General features: G+C 31.2%; 1 protein-coding gene across 3 annotated transcripts in view; it reads right to left on the bottom strand.

The window, feature by feature from the left end:
- The window catches only part of LOC126880956 (uncharacterized), a 90,764-nt gene that overhangs the window by 20,482 nt on the left and 42,459 nt on the right, over window positions 1-27,823 (bottom strand). For all 3 annotated transcript variants that reach the window (XR_007696694.1, XM_050645040.1, XM_050645051.1), the window contains exons 3-5: window positions 19,517-20,244; window positions 4,390-5,505; window positions 621-1,087 (exon numbers count right to left, since the gene is read on the bottom strand). Coding sequence is in view for 2 of the 3 variants with exons in the window: in XM_050645040.1 (XP_050500997.1) it covers window positions 621-1,087; window positions 4,390-5,505; window positions 19,517-20,244 (2,311 nt within the window). In the remaining variant the exon portion in view is untranslated. The remainder of the gene's footprint in view (window positions 1-620; window positions 1,088-4,389; window positions 5,506-19,516; window positions 20,245-27,823) is intronic.

Here is a 27,823-nt window from a genome sequence, read left to right as displayed (position 1 = left end):
TTGTATCCAACTCTCCCCTACAAACAAAATATTGTTTACATTCATATCTACTAGAGGTAATTCGATCAAGATATGAACAAATTTCACTACTTTACTTTATTTTCGTTGTCGGTTTCACGTGAAATGTTCCTTAATGTAACTGATGATGTTAAATGAATCTTTTAGAGGAAATTTTACAGAGTAAGCCGAAAACACATTAATAATACCGCGCATCTTTACTAGTTCCAAATATTAAGTGCGTTCGCGGGTAACTGTCGGCGACAAATTGTCAGCAAATCGCATGCGCACTTTAAAATAATATAAATAATATCGTTAATAGATAAATATACAAGGTATATTTACCTACTATAATTTAATAATTAGTTATTAATATTAATTAAAAGTAAATATACCTTGTTTATTTATCTTTTAACGGTAGTATTTATATTAGGTGAGGTTAGGAATTGTCAACGACTAGTCGCTGACAGGTACCCGCGAACGCTCTTATTATCTAGAAGTAGTTGATGGTGATTTCTTAATGCCGGGCAGTGTCGTGGCTGCGTCAAGACCGTTCGGGTTGGAGATTTTCAAAAATGAAAATTTAAGCTGGTACTTCCTAATTGCGGAGGTACTATACTTACCTTTAGTTTGTTTGGATCAACTTTAGATTTTGCAGCTTCGGCAGCCTTGAGAACATTACTCCGATTGATTTCATTGGAATCACTGTATAATGGACACAGTTCAAATTTATCTCCTCCCAAACCATTGAAATGTTTATAATCTTTGACTGGTTGTTTACATACATAACACATTGTCGCTCCACAGACGCAAGTCATCTTATTGCAACCTTCCTCTTTGAAGAAACTCTTGGCACATTTGTAACATTTGCGTAGCAAGGCTTCTGTCATTTTATTTTCGACATAAACGCGAGCTTTAACGTCATCATCCTTTTCAACTTCATCACACTTATAAGGCACGTGGTTTTCTTCTTTGCATAATCTACAGGACTCCTTCATGCAATCAGGATTGAGGCAACGGAAAATTTTATCTTCAGTGTTCGGGATACTCGCGAAGTCACAGAATGGACATGACTCGAGCTCATCGATACCTACAAAAAAGCATAAAAATAGTCACAAAGAGAAATTTGAAATTTTTAAGAAAATGTAGAACAACGTCTAATCCAACCGGGCCGCACAAAACCTTTGTTTAAGTTGGTAATATTATTACCACACTATAAAACAACTGCATTATCTTTATTCTAAAATACAATTTAACCAAGACCTTGGATCGAACTGGATTAAAAATCCAATGTATTTATCGGCCGTGCAAGTTAATTCTATAAAACCATTGTTTATATAAAGTTGGAAAAATGAAAAAATATCCATGAACGATCACATAAATCACTTATTTTGTATTTGCAGTCTTTTCTACAGCCCTTTCAATACAGCCCTTTCAATAATAAGGACTTTGAACCGATGAAACTTACAGATCATATAAACAATATATATACGAGTCAAGAAACTTGTGAAGTCGTAACGATTAAGTTCATTTAAGATACTAATTAGGGGGTGATTTTCTCGATTTTTTTACCAAAACCAAAAGGGACTAACTTTATTTTGACCGTAACTTGTTTAATTTTGATGCTAGATTTTTTTTTATAAAACAAAAATGAAGCTTTTTTTAAACACTTTAAATAAGTTGTAATGAGTTTTCCCCGAAATGTGCTTCATTTTTGGTTATTTCACGTTAAAGTATTCCGTTTGGAATTTGACGAATATGAACCTATTTTTCATTAGCTATTACTCTGCTTCTACTAGGTGTGGAGACGTGATATATACACTATTTTTTTAAATTTTTTACAGGCTATATTTTTATTAAGAATGTTTTTTCGACAAAATACTTACTATTTGAGTTATTTGCGAAAAACCGTCTAAAAGCGTGGTTATTTTGTTGAAAAAATGAACATATTCAGACACCGAGTTAGTAAAGAAATCTATATTATATTCCGCAAAAAAACTATACAGCCATCTCCCTTTACAAATTAAATCTGCAACATCTTTCCCCTAGTTCCGTAAAATGACAAAATCCCATCTATCTAAAAGACCATATTATTCAGTAGAAGAGTTTCTTAATGACTAACTAAGAAATTACAGTAATGTACAAGTAACTAAAATACCTATTAGTCCGTTCTTTAACGGTAAAATATTGCAAAACCTCTAAATTTTAAAGAACCGCTTGGATTTACATGAAATTTGGCATACACATAGCTAACAAGTCAAAGAAAAAAGTGATATTCTGCCGATATGTGCTTTTGCCCTGGGGGTGGTTTTCACCCCTCTTGCGGGTGAAAAAATATTCGTCCAAAGAAAGTAAGGAAATCGATAAACTGGCTAATTTTAAGTAACTTTTGTTCTATAGAGTTTTTTCACTAAGTCAATACTTTTCGAGTTATTTGGCAGTGAATATGTTCATTTTTTCAACAAAATAACCACGCTTTTAGACGGTTTTTCGCAAATAACTCAAATAGTAAGTATTTTGTCGAAAAAACATTCTTAATAAAAATATAGCCTGTAAAAAATTTAAAAAAATAGTGTATATATCACGTCTCTACACCTAGTAGAAGCAGAGTAATAGCTAATGAAAAATAGGTTCATATTCGTCAAATTCCAAACGGAATACTTTAACGTGAAATAACCAAAAATGAAGCACATTTCGGGGAAAACTCATTACAACTTATTTAAAGTGTTTAAAAAAAGCTTCATTTTTGTTTTATAAAAAAAAATCTAGCATCAAAATTAAACAAGTTACGGTCAAAATAAAGTTAGTCCCTTTTGGTTTTGGTAAAAAAATCGAGAAAATCACCCCCTAATTAGTATCTTAAATGAACTTAATCGTTACGACTTCACAAGTTTCTTGACTCGTATATATATTGTTTATATGATCTGTAAGTTTCATCGGTTCAAAGTCCTTATTATTGAAAGGGCTGTAGTTAAAAGGGGTTGAACGAGTCACTGATCACGAATGTATGCAAATTTAGAAACACCAAATCTCAATCAATTTTTGTCTAAGAGAAAAACAAAAAAATACATGATATTCAGAAAAGCAAATCTGACTTTTTTTGTTTTTCGAGATTTTTGGTATCTCTTAACAATTTTTAAGTTATTTTGAAAAAAGCATATTTTTCAAAATTTAAATTTTTAAAAATTTTAATTTGAAACCAAATTTTTTCAAAAATAAGCACTTTAAATCGATGAAACTTACAGATCATATAAACACAACATAATTAAAATAATTTGCGGAGCGGTAACGATTAATTTCATTTAAGTTGCTAATTAGGGGGTGGTCTTCCCGATTTTTTTTTGCAAAAACAAAAGGGACCAACTTTATTTTGAGCGTAACTTGCTTAAATTTAAAGTTAGAAACTTTTTGTAAAAACAGAAATAAAGCTTTTTTTAAACACTTTAAAAAAGCCATAACGGGTTTTTCCCAAAAAGTGCTTAATTTTTTGGATATTTTACGTCGAAATATTGTATTTGAAATTTGGTGAATATGAATCTATTTTTCATTGGCTATAACTCTGGTTCTACGAGATCCAGAAACCTAACGCGTACACCATTCTTTTTACTTTTTTATAGGCTTTATTTTTGCTAAGAACGTTTTTTTCGACAAAATACTTACTTTTTGAGTTATTTGCGAAAAACCGTCTAAAAATGTGGTTATTTTGTTGAAAAATGAACAGATTCACTCGCAAATAACTCGAAAAGTGTTGACTTGGCGAAAAAGCTCTATAGAAGAAAAGTTACTTAAAATTAGTCAGTTTACCCATTTCCGGACTTATTTTGGACATATATTTTTTCACCCCAAGAGGGGGTTAAAGTCACCCCCAGGGCAAAAGCACACATCGACACAATATCACTTTTTTTCTTTGACATGTAAGCTATACGTATGCCAAATTTCATGTCAATCCAAGCGGTTCTTTAAAATTTAGAGCAAAAACCGTGAAAGAATGGACTATATGTATATTTATCTATATTTGGATGTCACACAGAGCTAAAAGTGCATATATACGACGGAGATGCACGGTGGAGAACATTAATGACTGGGTAAAAAACAGAAGAGTATAATGGAACGACCACATAAGACGAATGACAAGAAATAGACGGCGGCGAGAGACGGTTCCCCAATAGGAAGACGATCAGTGGGAAAACCACGAAAATGATGAAATGACAAGGATTACTGGAGGCACATTGAAAAACAGACAGTCATGTCTACTCAAAAAGAAGAAGAAGAAGAGGAAGAGAACTACAGCAGACATATTAAAATCGGCCATGATGATCGCCAATGTCCTTAAAAGATAAGGCACATGAAGAAGAATTATTGTAAGCTTGATTAAAAATAAATTACACTTACCTGCTGCTCTGACTTCAGCTAATGCTTTCTTTTGTGCTAATTTTGAAAATAATTTTGGCGAAAGTACCAACTGTAGCGTATGTAGAGTAAATTCTATTGGACAACCATTCAAACACATAATTTCAGTCTTAGCCTCTCCCATAGATATTTCACAACTCTTTTTGATACAGCTCTTACAAAAAACACAGCCATTTGGACAATTAAATGAATCTTTAGGCATGACTTCATTGTCATAACAGCACTTACATTCATTCATTAAACCGTTCTCTTTGGCATTTTTGCGTTCAGCTTCTTCCTTTCCTTTTGCTTCTTTAATGTACTGCTCTATTTCCTCTTTGTGAGTTAAATAAGCCAGGTTTTGCAAGAGAAGAATATTTTGAGGAGGACTTTCATGACGATACATTTTTCTACGTGACTTCATCACCTCGCCTGTTTTACATTTAGATTGTAATATTTTGTCGGAAGCTAGGATATTAAATTTAGTTTGTGCTAGTACAGACCGTATAATCTTTACAGATATTCTGTCATACCTACTTTGAAAGAAATAAGTGACGTACGGTTCAGAACGATAATCCACATCAATAGTTCTATTTGGATCATTAAAGGTCTGCTCTGGATTTGGAAACAATGCTACAAAATTTTCCACATTAAATTCTTCTGTATATTGCTTTATTTGTGCCGTGAACTTTTGTTTTCTTAAATACTCTTTCAAAGTTGGATAGTTCTTTAGTTCTCTTGCTTCGTTTATAAAGGCATTCAATGCCTCTACATCATTTCCAATCTTTTCACATTTATACCTAAGATACGTCGGGTCTGCGTCCGGCAATAATTCTTTTACTATGTTTAATTGTTCATCGAGATCTAACTCCTTCGGAGGACTGGGAACTCTTTCAGGTCTTTGAGGGTACTCATTTGATAATAACACAGTTACTAAATTATCGAATTCAGACCACTGTTTGCCGCGACACAACTTTCGAAGATAATCGGGGCAAGCTTGTGGAAAAATTTCTTTTAATCGTACTATTAATGATTCATCAACGTGTTCGTCTCTAGGTTCTAATGTAATATCCACTGTCGGTATTGGATCCGGTTCTAACATAATATCTTCAGGGGTATCTTAAAATGAAAAAAAAATATTATTAACAAATGATGAATACAGTTGAGTCCGCGAGTCTTTACCCGTGCGTCATTAATACCTGGCGAGATAAAACACATATGTACTTTTTATTTAGCATCATGCTCTTCCACGAATGAAATTAATGACAAACCAGCTGCCGCCTGTTATTAAGTAAAAACACATGTTATTTTTATGAACGATTTAGACTCAGTGCATTGAAAAGAGATAGGCACAAAGAAAGACGATTGGGGATGTCTTCACATATTTTAAGTACAATTTCTGACGTTTTGGTTTGTTTACTTTTGTGGCTGTCAGTTTGTTAAATTTTTTGCTGTTATTTTGTCGAATTTTTTCATTATGAAGTTTTTTATAGTATACAAACAGTTGTTTTAACAACTAATTTTATATTGGAGTTAGAAATTTTGTAATAAGTTTATGTTATTTTACGATAAATTTTGACAACGTACAAAGGTAACCTCATTGTTGACACAGTTGAATGCTTGTGTTTAAGGTTCCGCCAAAGTGAATAAAATAACAAAAAGAAAATATGTTATTGAATTATTTTATAAATTGTTTATTTATTTATTAATCAATGATAATAAAATAATTGATTAAGCTACTTCAAATGTAGCTGTAATTGTGCACCAAAATTTTAAAGCAAAACTTACATTTGACATTCTATTTATTTGATAACGTCAAATTTTATACTATAACCCGTGATCGGAATAATATCCGATAATATAATATTTAGTAAATTTCCGACTTATTTCGTATGCTTTAAATGATGACGCACGGGTAAACTCGCGGACTCAACTGTAAGTAATGGAAAATGGGTGTTCATGCAACTCCAAGAAATTAATATACAAAGGATAGAAGTTGCCATACTTCAATCCCACAATCCCACATCCTACTCACTGCCCACTGATTTCATTGCTACATTTTTTTGGCTTTAGGATTAAACCATGCAGCCGGAAACGAAGTAAGTGGTTACATCTTATCTTATCTAAGGTTAATCTATCCAAGCCTAACCGACCTCTTTGTTAATAATATAGAAAACATTTTTTGCTTCAACATAAATTTTTTAAATTAATCATAATAAACATTTTTGGATAAGGGTCAAGGGTCACACTTTTCTCCTGCAAGGGTTGATTACCTATACAGTGATGAGCGCGCTAATAACCGGCAAAATAACGCAAAAGACGGAAAACATAATACATTGTGAACTAAAATGAGATGAAACTAGTAGAAGTGGAAATTATCGATATAAACGTACAAATTAACTTTACATTATACAGGGTGTCCAGAAACTCTACCGACAAACGAAGACAGGAGATTCCTCACATAATTTTAAGACAATTTAACCCAATTCATCTAGTCTGAAAATGCTTTCTAAAGGAGCTAGAGCTATTTTAAGATGGCGTCTGGTAATTAGTTTTTCTTAAATATCTCCATAACGCTTCTATTTCGAAAAACGAAAATTGGTACACATATTTATCTTCCAGTTCGTTTTGGGTAGGGCAACAGTTATATTATCGCATAACTTTCTTGTTTTTAATTTGTAAGCATTTTGGAGTCTGGACTATTAAAATGTAAGGTATTATAGAACTAAAACGTAGTCAAGTCGATGGGATACACCGTTTTCTAGAAAAATCGATTTGAAAATTTTTCGTTTTTTGAATATCAAAAAAAAAGATTAAAAAAAAAACTATTTAGAAAAACGATAACTGGTACGTTTATTTATATTCCAGAGATGAATCGATTTCATTAATTGTGAATTTCTAGTACCGGTCATATACGTCCGCTTTGGGTAGGTCAACGGTTATTTTATCGCATAACTTTTTTGTCTTAATTTTTAAGAATTTATTATGAGGTATTCTAGCACTAAAAGTTACTCTTGCTTTAAGTTGATAAAATACACCGTTTTTTTTTGTGAAAATTTTTTTCAATTTTTTTTTCAATTTTTTTTTTTCAAATTCAGGAAACTAAAAATTTTCAAAACGATTTTTCTAGAAAACGGTGTGTTCTATCGACTTAAAGCAAGAGTAACCTTTTAGTACTAGAATACCTCACAATTTAAAAATCCAGCATCAATAATGCGTAAAAGTTTAAGACAAAAAAATTATGCGATAAAATAACCGTTGCCCCACCCAAAACGGACGCCTATGACTGGTACTAGAAATTCACAATGGATGAAATCGATTTATCTCTGGAAGATAAATATGTGTACCAATTTTCGTTTTTCTAACTATAAGCGTTCTGGAGGTATTTAAGGAAAACTAATTACAAGACGCCATCTTCAAAGAGCTCTAGCTCCCTTAAGAAGCATTTTCGGACTAGGTGAAAGGACAAGTTTCGAACTAGGAGGAATCTCCTGTCTTTGTTTGTCGGTCGAGTTTCTGGACACCCCCGTATATAGTTTCCCACCTTTAGACGTCTGGGACAGAAGTATCTTATAAAATTCTCCTGCCACAGTGACAGTTGTCATACTCCTCCATAGATCTAAAGGTGGGAAACTATGTAATGTTATGTTAATTTATACGTTTATATCGATAATTTCCACCTCTACTAGTTCCATTTCTTTTTACTTCACAATGTATTATTTTTTCCATCTTTTGTGTTATTTTGACGAATTATTAGCGCGCTCATCACTGTATACCTACCCCACTACGGTAAGGCAAGTATACAGACAATCAAAATGAAAATCATTTAAGAGTAAACAGTAGCGCGTCATCAATATATTTATTTTTCGAAAGTTCTGCGAACTTTCAACAGTGAGGCCAACAGTGGGTCGGTAATTCGACACTGACAGTGACATTATACTATCAAAAATAATAATTTTTATACTCATCGGCGTGCTAAATGTTGCCGAGTCAGACACGTTCGATTTCTTGTTATAGAAAATCGATTTTTAGTAGATGCAATGGGGCACAAAATCTAGGTATGGGATAAAAAAGTTTATTTGAAGAAAGTGTATTTTTTTGTTCTTCTTAATGGCAGTACAGGCTCCTTTTTGCAATATATTATTTAGTTATAGAGTAATTTCCACGTACTAACATATTTCTCAAATTGGGCTCTGTACCGCCATTCTTTATTATATTACGAATATGTGTGCCAACTATCTCGACAAAATATTCAAAATTACAGTCGCTATCTTGGACCGCGTTTTCTGCGCGCTACTGTTGCCTCTTAAGGTTACAAGCCTAATCTAGTCATTCTATAATTTAATTTTAGACTGATGTAGGAAAAACAAAATCAAATCAAAAATACATGTATCATTAAGGGAATGACAGAGAACTTTTGACCACCATTAAAAGGAGAAAACAGCGTATTTGGGGCCCATGCTTAGAAATGATAAGTAGGGGTTGTTACATCTAATTATGAAGGGTAAAATCGAAGGAAAAAAGGTTCCTGTTAGACGACAAACATTCTGGCTGAAAAACATTCGCGACTGGAAGGGTTAACAACACAGACGCTTTTAAGAAAAGCAGAAAATGGTGGAAACAACGGAGAACATGAGTATCAAACGGCCGAATTAGAAATACCCCCACCAAGCATGGAAAAAATTACGCATGCCATAAAAACGCTTAAAAACGATAAATCCCCTGGACAATATTGATGCCGAGCTAATTAAAAGCAGGCGGTCATGAACTCATAAGTAAAATCCATCAATTAATAGAAAACGCCTGGCAACAGAAAATAATGCCGAAAGAATGATGTGGTAATATTATTGTACCAATACCCAAGTAAGGAAAAAAGGAATCATGAATGAATTACAGAGGAATCTCACTAATCAACACTACGTATAAAATATTGGCTTCGATATTATTAAAAAGATTCCTACCATGCGCCGAAGAAATAGTTGGTGACTACCAGTGTGGTTTCAGGCCTGGAAGATCGACTATTGATCAAATATTTTCAATAAGACAAATGCTTGAAAAGTCTTGGAAATATAATCAGGACGTGCATCAGATCTTTATAGATTTCAAACAGGCTTATGATTCAATTAATCGTGCAACATTATGGAAGAGAATGATCGAGCTCGGCGTACCCAAGGAACTAGCTGCGGTAACACAAATCTGTGTAAGTAACTCCTTTGCACAAGTTAGAATATTGGGGAAATATCAAATGCTTTCTGCGTAAATTCTGGACTGAGACAGGGAGATCCATTGTTCCCATTGTTGTTTAAACTGGTCTTAGAATTATGTCATGCAAAAAATGTATCCAAAAATCAAACCAGACATAACTGCTCGGGAAGCAAAAATCATACTCGCCTTTACCGATGACGTAGACGCAGTGGCACAATCAACATTAGAAATTAAGGATATTTTCTCGAGCTTTGAAGAAGCTGCATTAAACATAGGTCTAAAAATAAATGAAGACAAAACAAAATCCATGGTCGTCTCAAACCAAGAACGACGGCGAATAAGGCAAAACATTACTATAAACGATCACAACTTCGAAGTGGTTAAGAATTTAAATATCTAGGAGCAACAATCACAAATGACAACAAAATAGAGCGAGAAGTTGAAACGCGAATAATGGCAGGAAACAGATCTTTCTTTGCAATGCAGCATCTAATGAAGTCAAAACTTCTTTCAATAGGTAGAAAATCCACATATATAAGACCATAATACGACCAGCAGTCGCGTATGGAAGCGAAACATGGACTGTTGGAACTGGAAATGAAGCGAAACATGGACTGGAATGATATATGGCCCTTGCAGAGACAGCGTCACAAACGAATGGAGGCGCAGATACAATAACGAGTCTCTATTCGGAAAGGAAAATCTAGTCAGATATATAAAGGCCAATAGACTCAGATGGGCAGGGCATGTGATACGCAGTAACGACAATCGCCTTATAAACAATGTGTTCTGGGAACGGCCAGATGGGAGAAGGTCACTGGGACGGCCGAGAAAAAAGATTAAAAAGCAATCAAAGAAGATCTAGAGAAAATGGGAGTGCGAAAATGGGAATTGGTCCGACAAACATGGAAGGCAATAGTAAACGTGGCAAAGACTCAAGAAGAGTTGTAACGCCATTGATGATGATGATGATGATGAGAAAATATAAACAAATTTGCAATGGTTATAGCCAACCTTCATTAGTGGAGTCGGCACTAGAAGAAGATGTCTCGTGACTGATATCAAAATATTTTAGTTGTTACATTTACCTGATAACTTGAATCCAGGAGAGGATGTTCTCTTTAAGGTTAAAATGTTATTAGATCATTTTAGAACAAAATATTATGTTGAGATCTTTGAATCTTTAGAAAACTGATGTATTGGATGAAGCCTGTTTTTATTCAAAAGTTGATTATATTATACACAATGCATACCACCTAAACCTTAAAGTATTTTTACTCGCTGACAAATTGATGACATTTGTGACTTTATTGACAGCAATAAAGGATGTGAAAAATAATCACAAATATATGGAGAGTAGAGCCACATTAGACAAAGTTAAAGTATTGACAGTTCGTTGGTTATTAATCATCAAATCATCCGTCTGATAATGTTAACATAATTCGTATAAATTCTTTTCTGAATATTTTATAATTAAGTAGAGATATGAAATGTTACATGAAAAATATTAAAAACTACTTAAATAAACTAAAAAAAGATAGATGAAAAGATTATTAGAAAGATATTTATAGATCAACTAAACTTACTGTTGCAGACTTCTTTAATTGAAAAAAAGCAGAACAATCATGAATAATCTGAGTGTATTGTTGCACTTCGTTTAAATCAATTTATTCAGAAACCAACTTGTTTACAATAATTACACTTTATGATAACCATAAACTTCAAAAACTGAAATACATAATATTTCTGTGAATGTCAACTTCCTTTTTCTGACATTCAAGACTTCACTCGACATTTCTGGATATTCGATGGCATCTCGAATATTCTCGTACTTAATACTTCTTCTTTTACGTCAAGAGAATTTTCTTTTTGTAGGATCAAAACTGTCGTAACAGTATTCAGTGATGAGCGCGCTAATAAACGGCAAAATAACGCAAAAGATGGACAACACAGGGCCGTAACTACCATTGTAGTCTAAGATACGATGTAAGGCCGATCTGCACCGATCTGTTTAATGGAGAAAAAGTATTGGATATCATCGGTATTCTACGAAAACCAGGTAAATGTCGAAATACTGAAATCGAGAAAAAACGTTTTTAAAGTTTAGTGCTTTATTTTGAATTAAGCGGACCAGTTGTGTTTGATATTCGATATGTTAGTGAAAGATGCATATATCAGAAATAAATTCTATCATTAGTTTGAGCAAGTTAAGAGATCTAGCTGATTAAACCTAAATTTAAGATCGAGGTGCGATCACTTACCTGGTTTTACCTGTAAATCAAAATAAATCACACTGTATTAAAGACACTTATCACCTTTTTACTGAATATGGTAGATTTACAGCAGTAGAAATATATTGTTGTCTGTCCAATATATATGTGCGCTTAGTTGGTTTTACATGCAACAGAACTTTGATTTTATGGAAATAAGGAGTGATATATTGTTTTATTTGAAAATGAAAAGTTGGTTAGGTGTAACTTATTTGTTTATTACACAAATTATCTGCTGAATGGTAAGTCGTATCATTTATTGGGTTTTACCTGTATCTAGAGCGTAAAAAGCTGAGAATTTTGGTATACTTAACTCAATATTTTAAAATTTGTCATTTATCTGGTTTTCGCAGTATACCGACGATATGTAATTTAGCATGTTAACAATTACAAAAAACAAGGGTTGCCCGATCTAATCTTGTTCTAACTATAATTAATTAGTAATTGAAAAATGACATTTTTTTAAATAAAAAAAAAATTCGACCCGGGCAGATAGTATTTCAGATTTTTTAGTTCATTCTAGACAAAAAGGGTCTGTTGTAATTTTTCTCTAAGTTGATCGTTTTCTAGATATAAACAATTTAAAACTAAAAAAAGAATGAAAGATGACGATTTTCAAGGCTCAAAAACATAAGTAAAAAATATCATTTTGGAAATTAGTACCTAGAAGAAAGTACCTAAATTCAAGTTCAAACCTTATTCTATCAGTTCTTGATAAGTCTTTTGGACTTATTTTATTCTGAAAAATTGTTTTTTTAGTTGTTAATGCCAGTCTCCCCATAATAAACCTTCCTTATTAACAATTTAAAAAATATGTTTTAGAATAAAACATGGCTAAAATTCTTATCGAGACCTGATAAAAAAAGGTTTGAACTTGAATTTATGTATGTACTTCGTAATTTCCAAAATGATATTTTTTACTTGTGTTTTTAAGCCTTGAAAATTGTCATCTTTCGTCCTTTCTTCAGTTTTAAATTGTTTATAACTCGAAAACGATCAACTTTAGAGAAAAATTACAAAAGACCTTTTTTGTTTAGAATGATCCAAAAAATCTTAAATAATATGTGTCAGGGTGGATTTTTTTTATTTATAAAAAAAAATGTCATTTTTTAATTATTAATGAATTATAGTTACAACAAGATTAGATCGGGCAACCCTTGTTTTTTGTAATTGTTAACATGCTAAATTACATATCCAATAATTTTCATCCATTAAGCAGCTCGGTCTTTTAGATGGCTTCTTATAATTTCTTTGCAATCATCGAAGTTCTGCATATGTTGGAATGTGTCTTCCACCTTTTCAATTTTCTGTATCTCCTCAGCAATCTGATTTACCTCTTCCTGCATTTTCTCTAAATAAACCTTCGAATCTTCATATTTTTCCATTCTGTTTTTAAGTTCAAGAAATTTTCTTCTTATTGTTTCATTATATTATCTCATTTTGTTTTACCATCTGTTCATTTTATTGGTTTTCTTTTAAATTCATTTCTTGTCTTTCTGCTAATATCGTATCATTTTCCGTTTATCGTTTATTTTCTTCTTTCATTGCTTGTATTTGACTTGTTTGTCTCTATAAAGCCTATAAATTTTTTTTGTGTTGGTCAACTAAAATAGGAACAAGAAATTTCAGTCATGGAATGCATTAAAATGCGTTTTCAAGGGGTTAAATATCAAACATTTTTCCGGACCCCCCTTCCGCTGGGGCGTAAACCCCCCCCCCCCAGATCACGTTTGCCCCGGGGTCCCCAACATCGAACTTACGGCCCTGCGACAACATAATGCGTTGTGAAATAAAAGGAGGTGAAAAAGGTGGGAAATTATCGGTATTAACCTATAAAACATTACCACTTACGATAGTTTCCCACCTTTAGACGTTAGACAGTTGACCTTAATCATACGTATGACGTTAACGTGACATTAACATTTTTTTAATTTTAAATAATTTTGACGGAGCTATTAGAAGGAATAGAATGAGTGAGTTTGGAAGCAAGGCGTCGATAAATAAATCAAAAACAAAGATTATGATGAATGAGTTACTTAATAATAATTTTACTTTAATTTTTAAAATATTTATATTTAAAAATTAAACAGATACAGTTTTCCCATTCCCTCGGACGAAAAAAACGAAAAAAAAAAGCTAACGTCAATAAATGTGGGAAACTATTGTAAGTGGTCATTTTTTATAGGTTTATACCGATAATTTACCACCTCTACTATCTTTTTTAATATTATTTTGCGTTTCCGGTTATTAGCGCACTCACCACTGTATTTATCAAAAACTTTCTATCTCTAAATTTTAATATATAAACGACTACCTACAAGATTTCAAGAATACACTTATTGATGTAGTTTTATTTTGTTATCTAATAAACTATGCAGTGTATATTTTTTTTATTTAAATATTGAGTATGAGCACGTACAGTCCGTCTAATATACTTACCGTTGCACGACATGATCTACGTCAGAGATCTAAGTTGACATTGTTACCCAATTACAAAGAATTCTTAAATTCATTTTAAATCAAATATATCACATAATTTTTGCGAAGTGGATTATACGACAAAGCAAATTAATATTCGATGTAAATAAATAAAGACATTAGAAATAGAAAAGAAGAAATAAGTTATAATCTTACGTTAAACTAAATAATAAATATAATAAAATAAATATTTATAGTAAAAAATAAAAACAAATCTGAAGTGTCAATACCGCAACTGTCAAATAAATGTTACCAATTTATGCCAAAATGTCACCTTCCTTCGATTACAGTTACAGTGTGTTTCGAACAAATGTGCTTCATAAAAACGCTTTATAATCCATTTATACAAATTAAATGAAACATATTGTGTATTTCTTTAAGTTAACATTAATAGAAATCTTCAAATATTATTTCTACGCGTTTATAATAAAATATGTCTAGTGGCTGTAATTCCAGTGTACTCGGCAAAATGATTCTTAAAAAGAACACACCTACCGCCTAAATATTTCGTGTTGGTATCATGTGACTTCACGGGCTATGACGCGGATGACGTGCAACGGTAAGTATATTAGACAGAGTATATGCTTGGTTGTATACTAGTTTCCGGCCACTATCAGTCGGTCAAAATTTAAGCAAAGTAGTAACAAATAATTACTTAATTTACTAAACAGTTGGGACTGGGATGAGCGAACCGAGTATAATTAACCAGTTTCTACTATTTTTTATAAATAAGGTAACATTGTCCATCCGTGACATTATACTATGACATATTACAGAATTGATCAATAATATACAGTGCTCTTCAGATAAAACTATCCACCTTAAATAACTTTTGAAGCATTGATTTTTAGAAAAAACGCAAAAACACGTCAAATAATACATGAAGGGGGAGACATTATGCCATGTTTAAGGTTGCCGAGAAAGGCACTCTCTCACCCCCCGTATCATCCCTTAATTTTTTTATATTATTTCCACCTTTTTTTATTTGACATTTGGATTCTCCTCTTTGTACTGATTTCAAGAATGTATAACACTTGATACTTAAGAGGCTACAGTAGCGATCAACAGGTAGCAACAAACGCGTTCCAAGATTGCAGCTCTAATTTTGAATATTTTGTCGAGATATTTGGCACACATATTCGTAATATAATAAAGAATGGAGGTACAGAGCCCAATTTCATAAATATGTTAGTACGTGGAAATTACTCTATAACTAAATAAAATATTGAAAAAAGGAGCCTGTACCGTCATTAAGAAGAAAAAAAAATAAACTTTCTTCAAATAAACTTTTTATCCCATGCCTAGATTTTCTGTAATCTTGGAACTACTAATTTTTTTTATTTCTAACAAGAAATCGAACATATTATAACTAAATAACTAATTAGGCAACAAAGAGAAATTATCACTGTCATTTTGACAAACCTGCGTCAGATTTTCTCTAATCTGTTCTGTCATCTTTATCGATATCTGTTCAGTGCAGTGGTGTGTTCATTTAAGAATTTATTTTTGTTGTTTCATAGGAAAGTAGTGTTTATTTTATTGATAGTTAATTTATTATATATTTGTTGTTGTTGTATAAGTTGTTGGCCTCTTTGAAAGAATAGATTGTTGTTAATTGTGAGTTTTAGTTATATGTAGGTAGGTAAGTATATTTTACGTAAAAATATTTCGAATTCTAATGCGAGTATATAAAGTTTTAGGAGGATTTTTTATTCTAAAAATATTATCAATACTTTAACAAAATGGAAAAAGTAAATCAAACGAAAAATAAAGTGAAACCTTCCAAGAAAAAGTCCATTCACTGTCCAGGTTTTAGAGTGGAAATTGCTCATAAGTCCAGTTATGTTTTTGTAAAAATTGATATCTTCTGGCTTTAAATAAACAAATAATGTTGTAAAATATATAAATATGTAATTAAAAAATATTTGTTTTACAGCATACCACATATGGACTGTGGACTCTATAGAACAAAAATGACCAAAAGTTGTCTCGTGAGTCCACAGATCATATGTGGTATGTGCGTACTTTCCTCATTTTATCCATTTTTTCCCTGTATCAAATAAGAAATGGCATAGACAACTCATCAATTACGATAAACTTAGGATGTTCTAAGAACAAAATACGTGAAATTAGCTACCAATTCGCAAGACCTTGACCTGGTACAAAAAAGTTGCTGTCGATGTTCTGTTTGGAGTGGGTATCATAAATACAGTTTATTTGTTCAATAAATTGAACCAGCAAAATAAATGTACAATATTGCAGGCCCAAATGAGTATTGTGAAAAATCTTTTGGGTATAAACGTTGTTCAGACACCTGCAATACCTCGTCACAAGTACATCATTTTCTTAAACCGCTGGATAGAAAAGATGGAAAAATTACTAGACGTAGGTGTGCCGGATGCTATGCTGAATTTCGTCAAAAAGGAGAAACATCAGCAGCTGCCACTAATAAAGCCAAAAGAGTTTCACAAATATGCAACATCTGTACCAAACCGTATTGTCTACAATGTTTCCAAAAAGTACATTGAACATATAACTTTTTTTCAATACTTTTTCTTTTTCAATAAATATTCACTTTTCATTATATTGTATATTATTATTTTATCTTACATATCCATTTTTTAGTTCGCTAAAAGTGAAAACGCAATAAAATGTAGGTGTTTAGTTTCGATATTACATTTATCGCAATTACGATAAAATTACACATTTTTTTCTCTTTGTCCCAACACTATTTATAATATATGGGATATGTTCTGTCAAGTTCACGTCTAATAAAGGCCATTCTCCTCACGTCCACTTTTATAAACAACCTGAAAATTGTATCTACGAACAGACCACATATGGTCTGTGAACTGGTAGTGCTTTTAGTCCACAGACCATATGTGGTCTGTGGACAGTGAACCTGTTAAAAACCACGCCAAAATTATGCGAAAATCGAAATTTGTTTCGCTTCACAACAAAAAATGATTATTTATTATTGTTTTATTATTAGATATTTCATGCAAATACCTTTCTAAATACCTATCTTAACATAAAATTTTCACCCCTTTTTGGTTTATTTTTATAAATATCTATTTACTAATAATAAAATCGTTTTCTATTACTTCCATTTAGCGCGACTATGATATTGTCAAAATATTAATCTTAGATAATGTCAAAGATTACCACTGTTGCCAAAGTTTATGATACTATCTCCCGAAGTTATATTTTGTTGCTACCTGTTGATCGCTACTGTTTACTCTTGAAGTGTTTAGTTTTATAAAAAATTAATTTTTTAAACAATTTTATAACATTTAGAATGAACATTTCACTACCAAAAATTTTAAAAATAATTATTCAAAATTTTAACCATAATTATTTAAAATTTTAACAATAATTTTTAAAAATTTCAAAAGTCATTTTGAATATCCACAAGGAAGAACTTCCTGTAGTTGGCTGTATACCATTAATTACAAGTGAAATTTAATAAAAAATTTTCCTCTTGGTAAAAGGTATATTACTTTAACCTTTAACTACACGCGCTGGCGTATTTTGTACGCCAGATATAAGAATTCTACTGCAAATATATTTAAAAATTTAATTTTTGACCTTGTTTATCTCTCTAACCTATCACTGGAATGTGCTTTAAAATTTGGTTTTAGTTTCGTTATAATCGGCGTTCTGGGAAGATCGTAATTTACAGTTTATTATTTGTTGTTTCCGGTGGTGGACAATATACGCCACGATTATATTAATATAAGTCGTAATATAAGTACATATTTCAATTGTTTTTTAGACATTATGGCACAAAATATATTTTTCTTTATAAACAATACTTTTTCTCATGTAAAAAATCACATTTCAAAAAACTTTTTATCAGTAATTTTATTTATCATGGGATCCAGTTATTCCATGATTCCAGTTATAAATCCCAATTGGCTTACTGAGAAGGAACTCCAAGTATTCACTAATGCCGAATAAGGTTTATAACAAACAACTAAATGTATTTTTTCAAAAAAAAATAAACAAATCCGCTGTTTTTAAGTGTATTTTCTTGTGGCGTATAAAGTACGCCACGCGTGTAGTTATGTTATAACTTGATGCGCGGGTAGTTAAAGGTTAAAAAGCCCTAAAGGGCTACAAACATATGAACAAAACGTTTTTGCTCTGTAACAAGAGCATCAACAGTGTTACAAGAACATGGTGAGCCAACAAAAAAATACCAGGTCAAAGCCTTTCAAAAAACAGACAAAAGTCTAATATAAATAAATACATCGAAAAATCCAAGGGATGGATAAAATTCCTAAGGATACGGCCCTAGGGCAACATATGTCACTCACACACGTGGTAAGTGGGTCAAAAGGTAACTAGGTCATTATGTTATAATGACGTAGTGAAGTTGCCTGCCACCTCTTATAACATAATGACCTAGTTACCTTTTGACCCACTTACCACATGTGGGAGTCATATGTTGCCCTAGGACCGTATCCTTAGGAATTTTATCCATCCTTTGGATTTTTCGATGTATTTATTTATATTAGACTTTTGTCTGGTTTTTTAAAAGGCTTTGACCTGGTATTTTTTTGTTGGCTCACCATGTTCTTGTAACACTGATGATGCTCTTGTTACAGAGCGAAACCGTTTTGTTTATGTGTTTGTAGCCCTTTAGGGCTTTTTCAACTAATATACCTTTTACCAAGAGGAAAATTTTTTATTAAATTTCACTCAATTTGAATAATTATTGTTAAAATTTTTTGTAGTGAAAACTTCATTGTAAATGTTTAAATGATTGTATGTACGTAATAAAATTGTTAAAAAAATAATTTTTTTCAATCCAGTTTTCTTGCTTTTGTATTTATTTTTCTTATAAACTAATCACTTTAAGCATCAGGTGTTATACATTTTTGAAATCAGTACAAAGAGGAGAATCCAAATATGTATAAAATAAAAAAAAGGTGGAAGTAATTTAAAAAAATTAAGGGATGATTCCGGGGTGAAAAGGTGTCTTTCCAAGCAAGCTTAAATAAGGCACAATATCTCCCCCTTCAAGTATTATTTGACGTGTTTTAACGTTTTTTTCTAAAAATCAATGGTTCAAAAGTTATTTAAGGAGGATAGTTTTATCTGAAGAACCCTGTATAGTTATATGTAGGCAAAATATTATTCCCAAAATTTACGTACTAATAAATAACACTTACTATTTTGAGGTACTAGCGACATGAAATCCATAAACTGCGGAGGTACTGCAGGAACTTCTTTAGAGTTTGAAAAATTGGAATGCGCAGCTGGTTCAGACTTCACTGGTAAAGATGTAGCTTTTTGATAGTTCATAAAATTTAAACTGGTGGCTTGTTCAGCTGGTTCAGACTTCACCGATAAAGAGGTAGCTTCTTGAAAGTTCATAAAATTTGAACTTGTGGCTTGTTCAGCCGGTTCAGACTTCGCCGATAAAGAGGTAGCTTCTTGAAAATTCATAAAATTTAAACTGGTGGCTTGTTCAGCTGGTTCAGACTTCACCGATAAAGAGGTAGCTTCTTGAAAGTTCAAAAAATTTAAACTGGTGGCTTGTTTAACTGGTTCAGACTTCACTGATAAAGAGGTAGCTTTTTGATGGTTCATAAAATTTAAACTAGTGGCTTGTTCAGATATCAATGATAAAGGAACATCTTCATGGGTTTCAAAATTTGAACGAATAGGTGGTTCACGCTTCTCTAACACGGAAGGAATTTCTACACGGTCCTGAAAATTTAAAGGAGCGGGTAGGTCAATCTTCCAATCTGCTCTGAATTGCCCTGATACAGAAGGAAATTGTTCTTCTACTTTTTCACCGTTTTGGAACATTAAACGAGCAGGTAGTTCAAATTTCGGTCGCAATGCTAGATCTTGTTCACAGTTGTGGAAGGAAACTCGTTTCACAGAAGGAACCCTACAAGAAATACAGGTTATAAATAATAAAAACACTAAAGCAGTTTCTTTATAAAAATTATTTTATTAGCACTCGCTTGCCATTAGTCCAGTCAATATAACCAAATAATTCAAAGAGGACAAGGTACACTTCGCGTACCTTGCCCTCAATACAAAATATTTCAATTCAAAAATAATGATAGATAATAAACCTAGACATGACTTTAAATTACTATTAGGGGAGTTAGACCAGGGTAATAAGCTAGAAATAGACCATGTTCGGGACACTCAAAGATCCAGGTAGCTGAGTACTTTTTTACGTTATTGTATACCTATAGGATGAAAACCTACCTGTTTCCTGCCTAGAGTTCGCTTCCGTTTTTTAATTATTAACAATTTATTGCAAAAATCGCGATTTTTTAGATTTTTTGCACTCCATTCAAAAGCTAAATAGTTGACATAAAATTACAAAATTTAATTTTTTAGAACATTAAAAAACCTTCAAAATGCCGATTTTTGAAAGTTAAAAAGTTAATTTGTTGCTACGCCAACTGAAAAATAAGTGAAAATCGTTATTTGTTAATAACTTTTACTAAAACTACCTTAGAACTTTAGTGTTTCACCCAAAGTTGGGTATTGGGGTACTTAACAAACTCTCAAAATTTGAGACCGATCCATTAATTAGTTTAAGAGTTATTCTAATTGTTTACCCCAGAGACCTTTATTTTGCAATAACAAGACAGAAAATAATGAAGATAGGTCAATTCTGAGTATGCCAAATGAAAGTAGAAAACTGATACTATCAAAATGTACTAAAAAACGATAAAAGATTATCTAATATAGTCAAAAATCCTAATGCCAAATTTGTGAAATTTTGTAGTTTAAAAACATTTAGAATAACTTTAAAAATATTGTCTGTAGAAAAAGTCATTTTACATATTAGAAAAGCTGGTATTTTACACGAATTTTTAAAAAGGTAGTTTAATTGGTGACTAGTCGTGGTAAGTGAAGGGGGAGCTGGGAGCCGACAAATGCACGAGTTCAAAAACTAAAAAAGCAAAAAACTACTATCATTTTCTATATCTCGGGATCTACTGAATATATTTTGATCATTCTTTTTTTATTTTGTATGTAATTTTTCTGTACATTCCAAATATGTAATTTGTCTCGACATTTATTAATTAATAAACATGCTAATTTGTTTAAACAATTTTTGAAAAAATAATTTTTTTCCAAAAATCCATGATTTTAATCATACTATCCCTATTAATCATAGAAAAAGTTAAGGTATACTTTAATAAATAAATTATCTTCAATAAATAATTATCTAATAAAAATCATTTATTTATTAAAGTGTACTTTAACTTTTCTGTGATCATTAATGATACTTTGATTAAAAAAATAGATTTTTGTAAAAAAAATATTTTTTCAAGAATTGTTTAAACAAATTAGACTGTTTATTAATTAATAAATTTATAAACAAATTGCATATTTGTAATGTACGTAAAAATTACATACCAATTAAAAAAAGAAAGATCAAAATCCATTGAGTTGATCCGGAGATACAGCAAATTATATTCGTTTGAAATTGCTTTTTCGGTATTTTAACTCGCTGGATTTGTAGGTTCCCCCTAGTAATCGTTTGCACTACATTTTTGAAAAATCGTAGAGGGTGCTGTGAAGGTATAATGTTTGTGCAAATTTTTTAAGAAAAAATACAAATCCCTTCTTTAAAATGGCATTAATGAGATTCCTTAATTATTATAAACAAATTACCTGTGAATTAAAAAAAAAACATATGGCTAACTTTGTCCCAAATAAGCCCAGGCTAAATTTTTTTATTTGAAAATTCGTGTTAAAATACTATCTTTTCGAATATATAAAAAGATTGTTTCTACGGACAACATTTTTAAAGTTATTCTAAATGTTTATAAACTACAAAATTTTAAAAATTTGGCATTAGGATTTTTGACTATGTTTTTTTATCTTTTTTTAATACATTTTGATACTACCACTCTTCTACTTTCATTTGGCATACTCAGAATTGCTCTACCTTCATTATTTTCTGTCTTATCTTTTTGCAAAATAATGGTCTCTGGGATAAACAAATAGAATAACTCTTAAACTAATTAATGGGTCAGTCTCAAATTTTGAGGGTTTTTTAAGTACCCCAATATCCAACTTTGGGTGAAACACTAAAGTTCTAAGGAAGTTTTAGTAAAAGTTATTAAGAAATAACGATTTTCACTTATTTTACAGTTTGCGTAGCAACAAATTAACTTTTTAACTTTCAAAAATCGGCATTTTGAAGGTTTTTCAATGTTCTAAAAAACTGAATTTTGTAATTTTATGTCAACTATTAGTTTTTGAATGAAGTGCAAAAAATCGAAAAAATCGCGATTTTTAAACTAAATTGTTAATAATTAAAAAAACGGAAGCGAACTCTAGGCAGGAAACACGTAGGTTTTCTACCTATAGGTCTACAATAACTAAAAAAGTAGTCAGCTACCTGGATCTTTGAGTGTCCCGAGAAAATCCTTATTACCCTGGACTAAGTGCAATTAGAACGAAAACATGCATTGTTTCGGAAAAATTCAAACAAGCTTATATTTTTCTAAAACTTTTTTTGTTAGTTTATATACATGTTAAAGTAAAAAGTTCTACTCGCAGATTTGGCCGCTAATTGTTTATTAATTGTTTAAACAATAATTGTTTGAAAACAAATTTTTTAAGTCCAAACAACTTTTCTTAATCAAAATTTTCGATATTGTGAAATGTAAAGGTACTTTACTCTTGAGTGAAATTCATATTTTTTGACATACCTCGTATAACATTAATTAAATTTGATATTTGATGATTGCATCTTAGATTATATACGATGCAGAGTATTTTATAAAGAATAACTTTTTTTCGTAAAACTGATAATAAAAAAAGTTATCAATAGGTTCCAAGTTACGCAGACATACTGTATAAGAGTTAAAAAAATAATTTTTTGCTGAACATTAATTATTGTTGAAGCTTATTATTAAATGTATTTTAGGTAAGTTTTACAGAAAAAAGTTTTGATCACTTTGTATAAACATTGTTTTAGCTGGTAATTTTCGGTTTTTGTATTACATTTTTGTTATTTTTCTTAATTTTCTTAAAAAGAAATAGTTGATTTCATTTCTAAAGTAAAATAATTTAGTGCATTTTAAAGATTACATCCTAAGCTTTAAAAAAGCACTTGTAAAACTGTAATAGATCTGTTCAAACTTGAGTAATACCGTCTTAAAGTGGTGGTAATTCTATAAAACTACGAAGATTTTAAAAATTACATTTTTTGAGACGTCATATCATTTGAATTAAATTTTTAAGATTTTTCTTGAATGACACATCATTTAGTAAGATGCTTGAAAGGTAAGTTGTGCAAAATTGAGAGTTTTATAAGAAAAATTGTATTAGTTACACATTTGTAGATCATTTTTAAACAAAATTCATGTAAGGCTCACTTTTCGCCCACACCGTACTTATGCCCATACATTCTATTTCTTTCTATTATAACCATAAGATATCTTAATTATTCTTCTTTCACGTTCAATTTGTAAAATTTCATTACATTAGAATATAGAAGAATTACATTAAAATAACTCAACCGTGCACTTCGCCGTACGTTAGTTTACAGTGCGCCAATGTTTGTGAGAAGGGTGACTTTAGCGTTATAAATAAAAAATTATAGAAGATACAGATTTAATTTTAGAAAATTCTGTATAAAAGGTGTTTTTTTTGTAAAATTTTCTGAATTTTTCAATGGTTAAGTCAGTTTTTTCTAACATTTATATTTTCGGAGTGATTTAAAAAACATCTAATTTCGTAGTTCATTTGTTTAATAAAAAATGAAGCACCCACTTCTCCAGTGGAACTTTTTGATAATGTTGTTTATTAAACATTTCTTAATGAAATTACAAAAAGTTCTATCTTGTTTGTTTTTTTCCGAAGTGAAAATCTATATGCACTCCCCTATATGTTTAATTTCAAATCGAGAATGATTGGTTTCTCGTAAATGTAACACCAAACTATATTGAGTTGTTTAAAGATCCTTCAAACATTTTGGACATTAACTCAACCCTCTCTCTGGTTATTAAATTTATTAGATACGGTTTTTTGTTAATGATAAAAATAATACCTATTTAAAAACTTTACACATTTTTGAACGTTATTTTTTTTATTTAGATTTAGTGCAATTCCGTTATCTGGGATGGCAACAACGAAGTGATTCACGAACTATTGTGTCCAGTCTGAACACAGGTTTATATTGGGAAAAAAAGTGTACCAGTTTTTTAATGACGGGAAGTGTACAATGGGCAAGGACAAGGGCAACGTTTGAAGAAAACATTATCACAATTTGAAATCAAAAGAATTGGTTCCGCGATAAATAAAAAATAAATTTGGAGATATAACTACAGATAATTTTAAAATAAATATACTCTGATAAAATAAATAAATATATTATGATGCCCCATAAAATTCGAAGAAGTAGAAAATTTAAAGTTTAAATAAAAGTTTAAACTAAGATTTCAGGAATGTAACTTAAAAGGTAGTTGTTCTTATTCATTAATACTATTATTACAAATATTTTCTTTCATGTATCTGCATTGAGATATTCGCGGTGTGCAAGTAGGTACTTGGAGGGGATACAAGAAACGATCGTGCGAGAATAGCGGAGAAATATTGTAACTTTCTTAAATAATTCATTGTCAATTGAAATTGTCAAATTGACGTATATTTCATATCTACTGTCAATGAAGAAGAAAAATTATATATTGCTCCACAATATTGATATGATATGCAATTATTATAATATAAAGGTGAATTTAATCAATTGTATTTTGCTTGCAGTACTGCATTTTAATAACTAATTTTATTTACTACATACAATTGTTTACGTTTTAATAACATAACCTGAATCTACTTTTTCTTCTTATTATTTTTTGGACTATGGCCTTGACAATTATCCAGTAACCAGGACTAATATAATTGGCCAATATAATTAAAAGTGCGAATAATGTTGCTGTCTGAGCGTAGAAACCAGGTGTCGCTTTGCCGAACTTGCACGGTCCCAATACAGGAAATCTCATCTTTTTACATCTATATAAGTTTTTAGAGACATTTTTACAGTTACATGGTGGTACTAAGTCTGTTTTTGGGGGCATTAAAGTTAAAACTTTTTGGAGCTTCAGAGTCTTAGTATCTATATGATATCCACATAAAAGTGGATCGAGTACTTTTGCAGCACCATCATTGCATATAAAAGGAGCATTTTATGTGGCGGCGTACACACAATTGCTGTGCCTTGATGATGCTGCAAAAAAACTAGATCCACTTTATTATGGATACCATATAGATGATAAAGGGCCGGAGTAGCTCAGATGGTAGGATGTCCGACTTCTACGCAGGTAGGCCGGGGTTCGAAACGCAGCGTCGTCGGCGAGAACAACTATTGGGACCGTGAAAGTTCGGAAGAGCGACACCTGTTTTCATAGCTCAGCGATATTTTTAGCACTTTTAACTATATTGGCCCATTATATTAGTCCTGGATACTGGATAATTGTCAAGGCCATAGCCCAAAAAAGAATAAGAAGAAAAAGTAGGATTGAGGTTATGTTATTAAAAGGTAAACATTGTACACTTCGCGTCATAAGAAACTGGTATGGTTTGTTCAACAGTAAATGGTTTGAGTTCAATTAGTGCGGTCGTAAATATTATTAAATTTATCTGACCTGCCCATTGTTAAGACCCACCCGGAGCGATAAGCCACCGAGGTAGACAGAGTTGGTCTTTTGCAATTAACACTGACTAGACAGTACTCCCATAATAAAGCCTAAAATAAATTTTACCTGTAACCGGGCCTTTTATACTATTATCGGTTAATCCTTAACCATTTACTGTTTAACATACCATACAACTCTTATAACCGAAAATCGTGTTTTTCAAGTTGTGTAAGTTGGTCTTGTCACAATGTCATTCTAATTTCTAGGGCAACGTTGCCAGTTCAACTAAAATATTATATCAAACCAGCTAAAAGCAGGACTGTGCGACAGACCGCAAGTTTTTAGTAGGTATACTAAAAACTAAAACAACGGGCATTCTCGATTAGTCAGTCACATTTATTTAAACCTGCATCCTAAAAAATTTTCGGGTATAATATCACAAGAGAGTGAGAATAAATTGAAAATAATGCGACAGTTTTTCGAAAATTTGTTGTCTGGCAATAGACACGAGAGCCCGCAGGGCTCGAGTGGCTATTGCCCAATGACAATAAATTTGAGTAAAAATTAAGCATTATTTTCTTATTTATTCCTACTGTCGTGTGATATTCGTAAGATTATTTTTTAATACGTATAATATGGATATTTTCTTAAATGTGACAGTTGTCAAAACTAGGAAACTGGTTGCAATTAAACAGAAACAATCTACTTAAAAAAATTCTATCGGTAATTTTCTACAGTAGATAATTCTCAGTATAATTTTAATCTGATTGGACAGAATTAAACACGTGATCGAATATCTTACTATACGATTGGAAGTTAAAATCATTAAAAAATAATCAGTAGTAATTGCACAAGAGCTCTAAAATTATCGAATTTTCCCGAGTGACAATTCGATAATAATTTTAGAGATCGAGTGCAATTTGCTGCGATTATTTCATGAATAAAACTGTTCAAAATCAAAATTTTATTGTAATTTATTTATGTAAGTACAAATTACTACAGTTAAAACTTATTACAGTTAAAAAAAATTACTACAGTTGTTATAAATATTTGACGGTTGAAAGTCATCACTTTTATAACTTTTAAAACAGTAATTGTCATTAATGTCACTGAATGTATTTTTTCGTAGCAACGACGGGCATCTGACGTAATATACTTGACGACGGGATATTATCAAAAATTATCACTTTAATTTTTATTTCTGTAGCTTTCTATTGGTCATAATCTCCTATGAATGAAATAATCTTATTAATTTTGTAATTTTCCATCATTTAAATTAACTACCCTTACATTAATTCGTGTTTTATTATAATTTATGACAGATATGACATGATAATAAATCTAGACATGACATTAAATTATTATGTTTAATTTCAAATCGAGAGGTGTGATTGGTTTCTCGTAAAGTGTAGGACAAAACTGTATTAAGTTGTGGGATACTATAAACAATGGAATAAATAAAACACAGTGGAAAAATTAAAATTTGAAATTAATACAAAATGAACAAATGTGGAATTTAAATATAATATGTATTACAATAAAATTCGAAACTGCTGAAATATTAATATTTTGTCATAGCTCCAGTATTATTAATCACTGCTTGTAATTTTCTGGGCACTGATTTAGTTAAATTTACTGCTAAATTTTCATCTTTGGCCAAGCTTATTATTCCGGCAAATTGTTCTCGTTTTATCATACCTACTTCACTGACGTGCATCGATAAAAAATTTTTGACCAATTTGTCAAATCTGACTGATGTCAAGTAATTAAATAAGTCATTGAGGACTGGACCTAGTCCGTTCTATATAATGCGTTTAATCGTTTAATTTTTCAGTTATAAGTGGATTTTTT

This window comes from Diabrotica virgifera, chromosome 1 (assembly GCF_917563875.1).
Source record: "Diabrotica virgifera virgifera chromosome 1, PGI_DIABVI_V3a".
Lineage (NCBI taxonomy): Eukaryota > Metazoa > Arthropoda > Insecta > Coleoptera > Chrysomelidae > Diabrotica > Diabrotica virgifera.
This window is presented reverse-complemented; position numbering and strand designations above follow the sequence as displayed.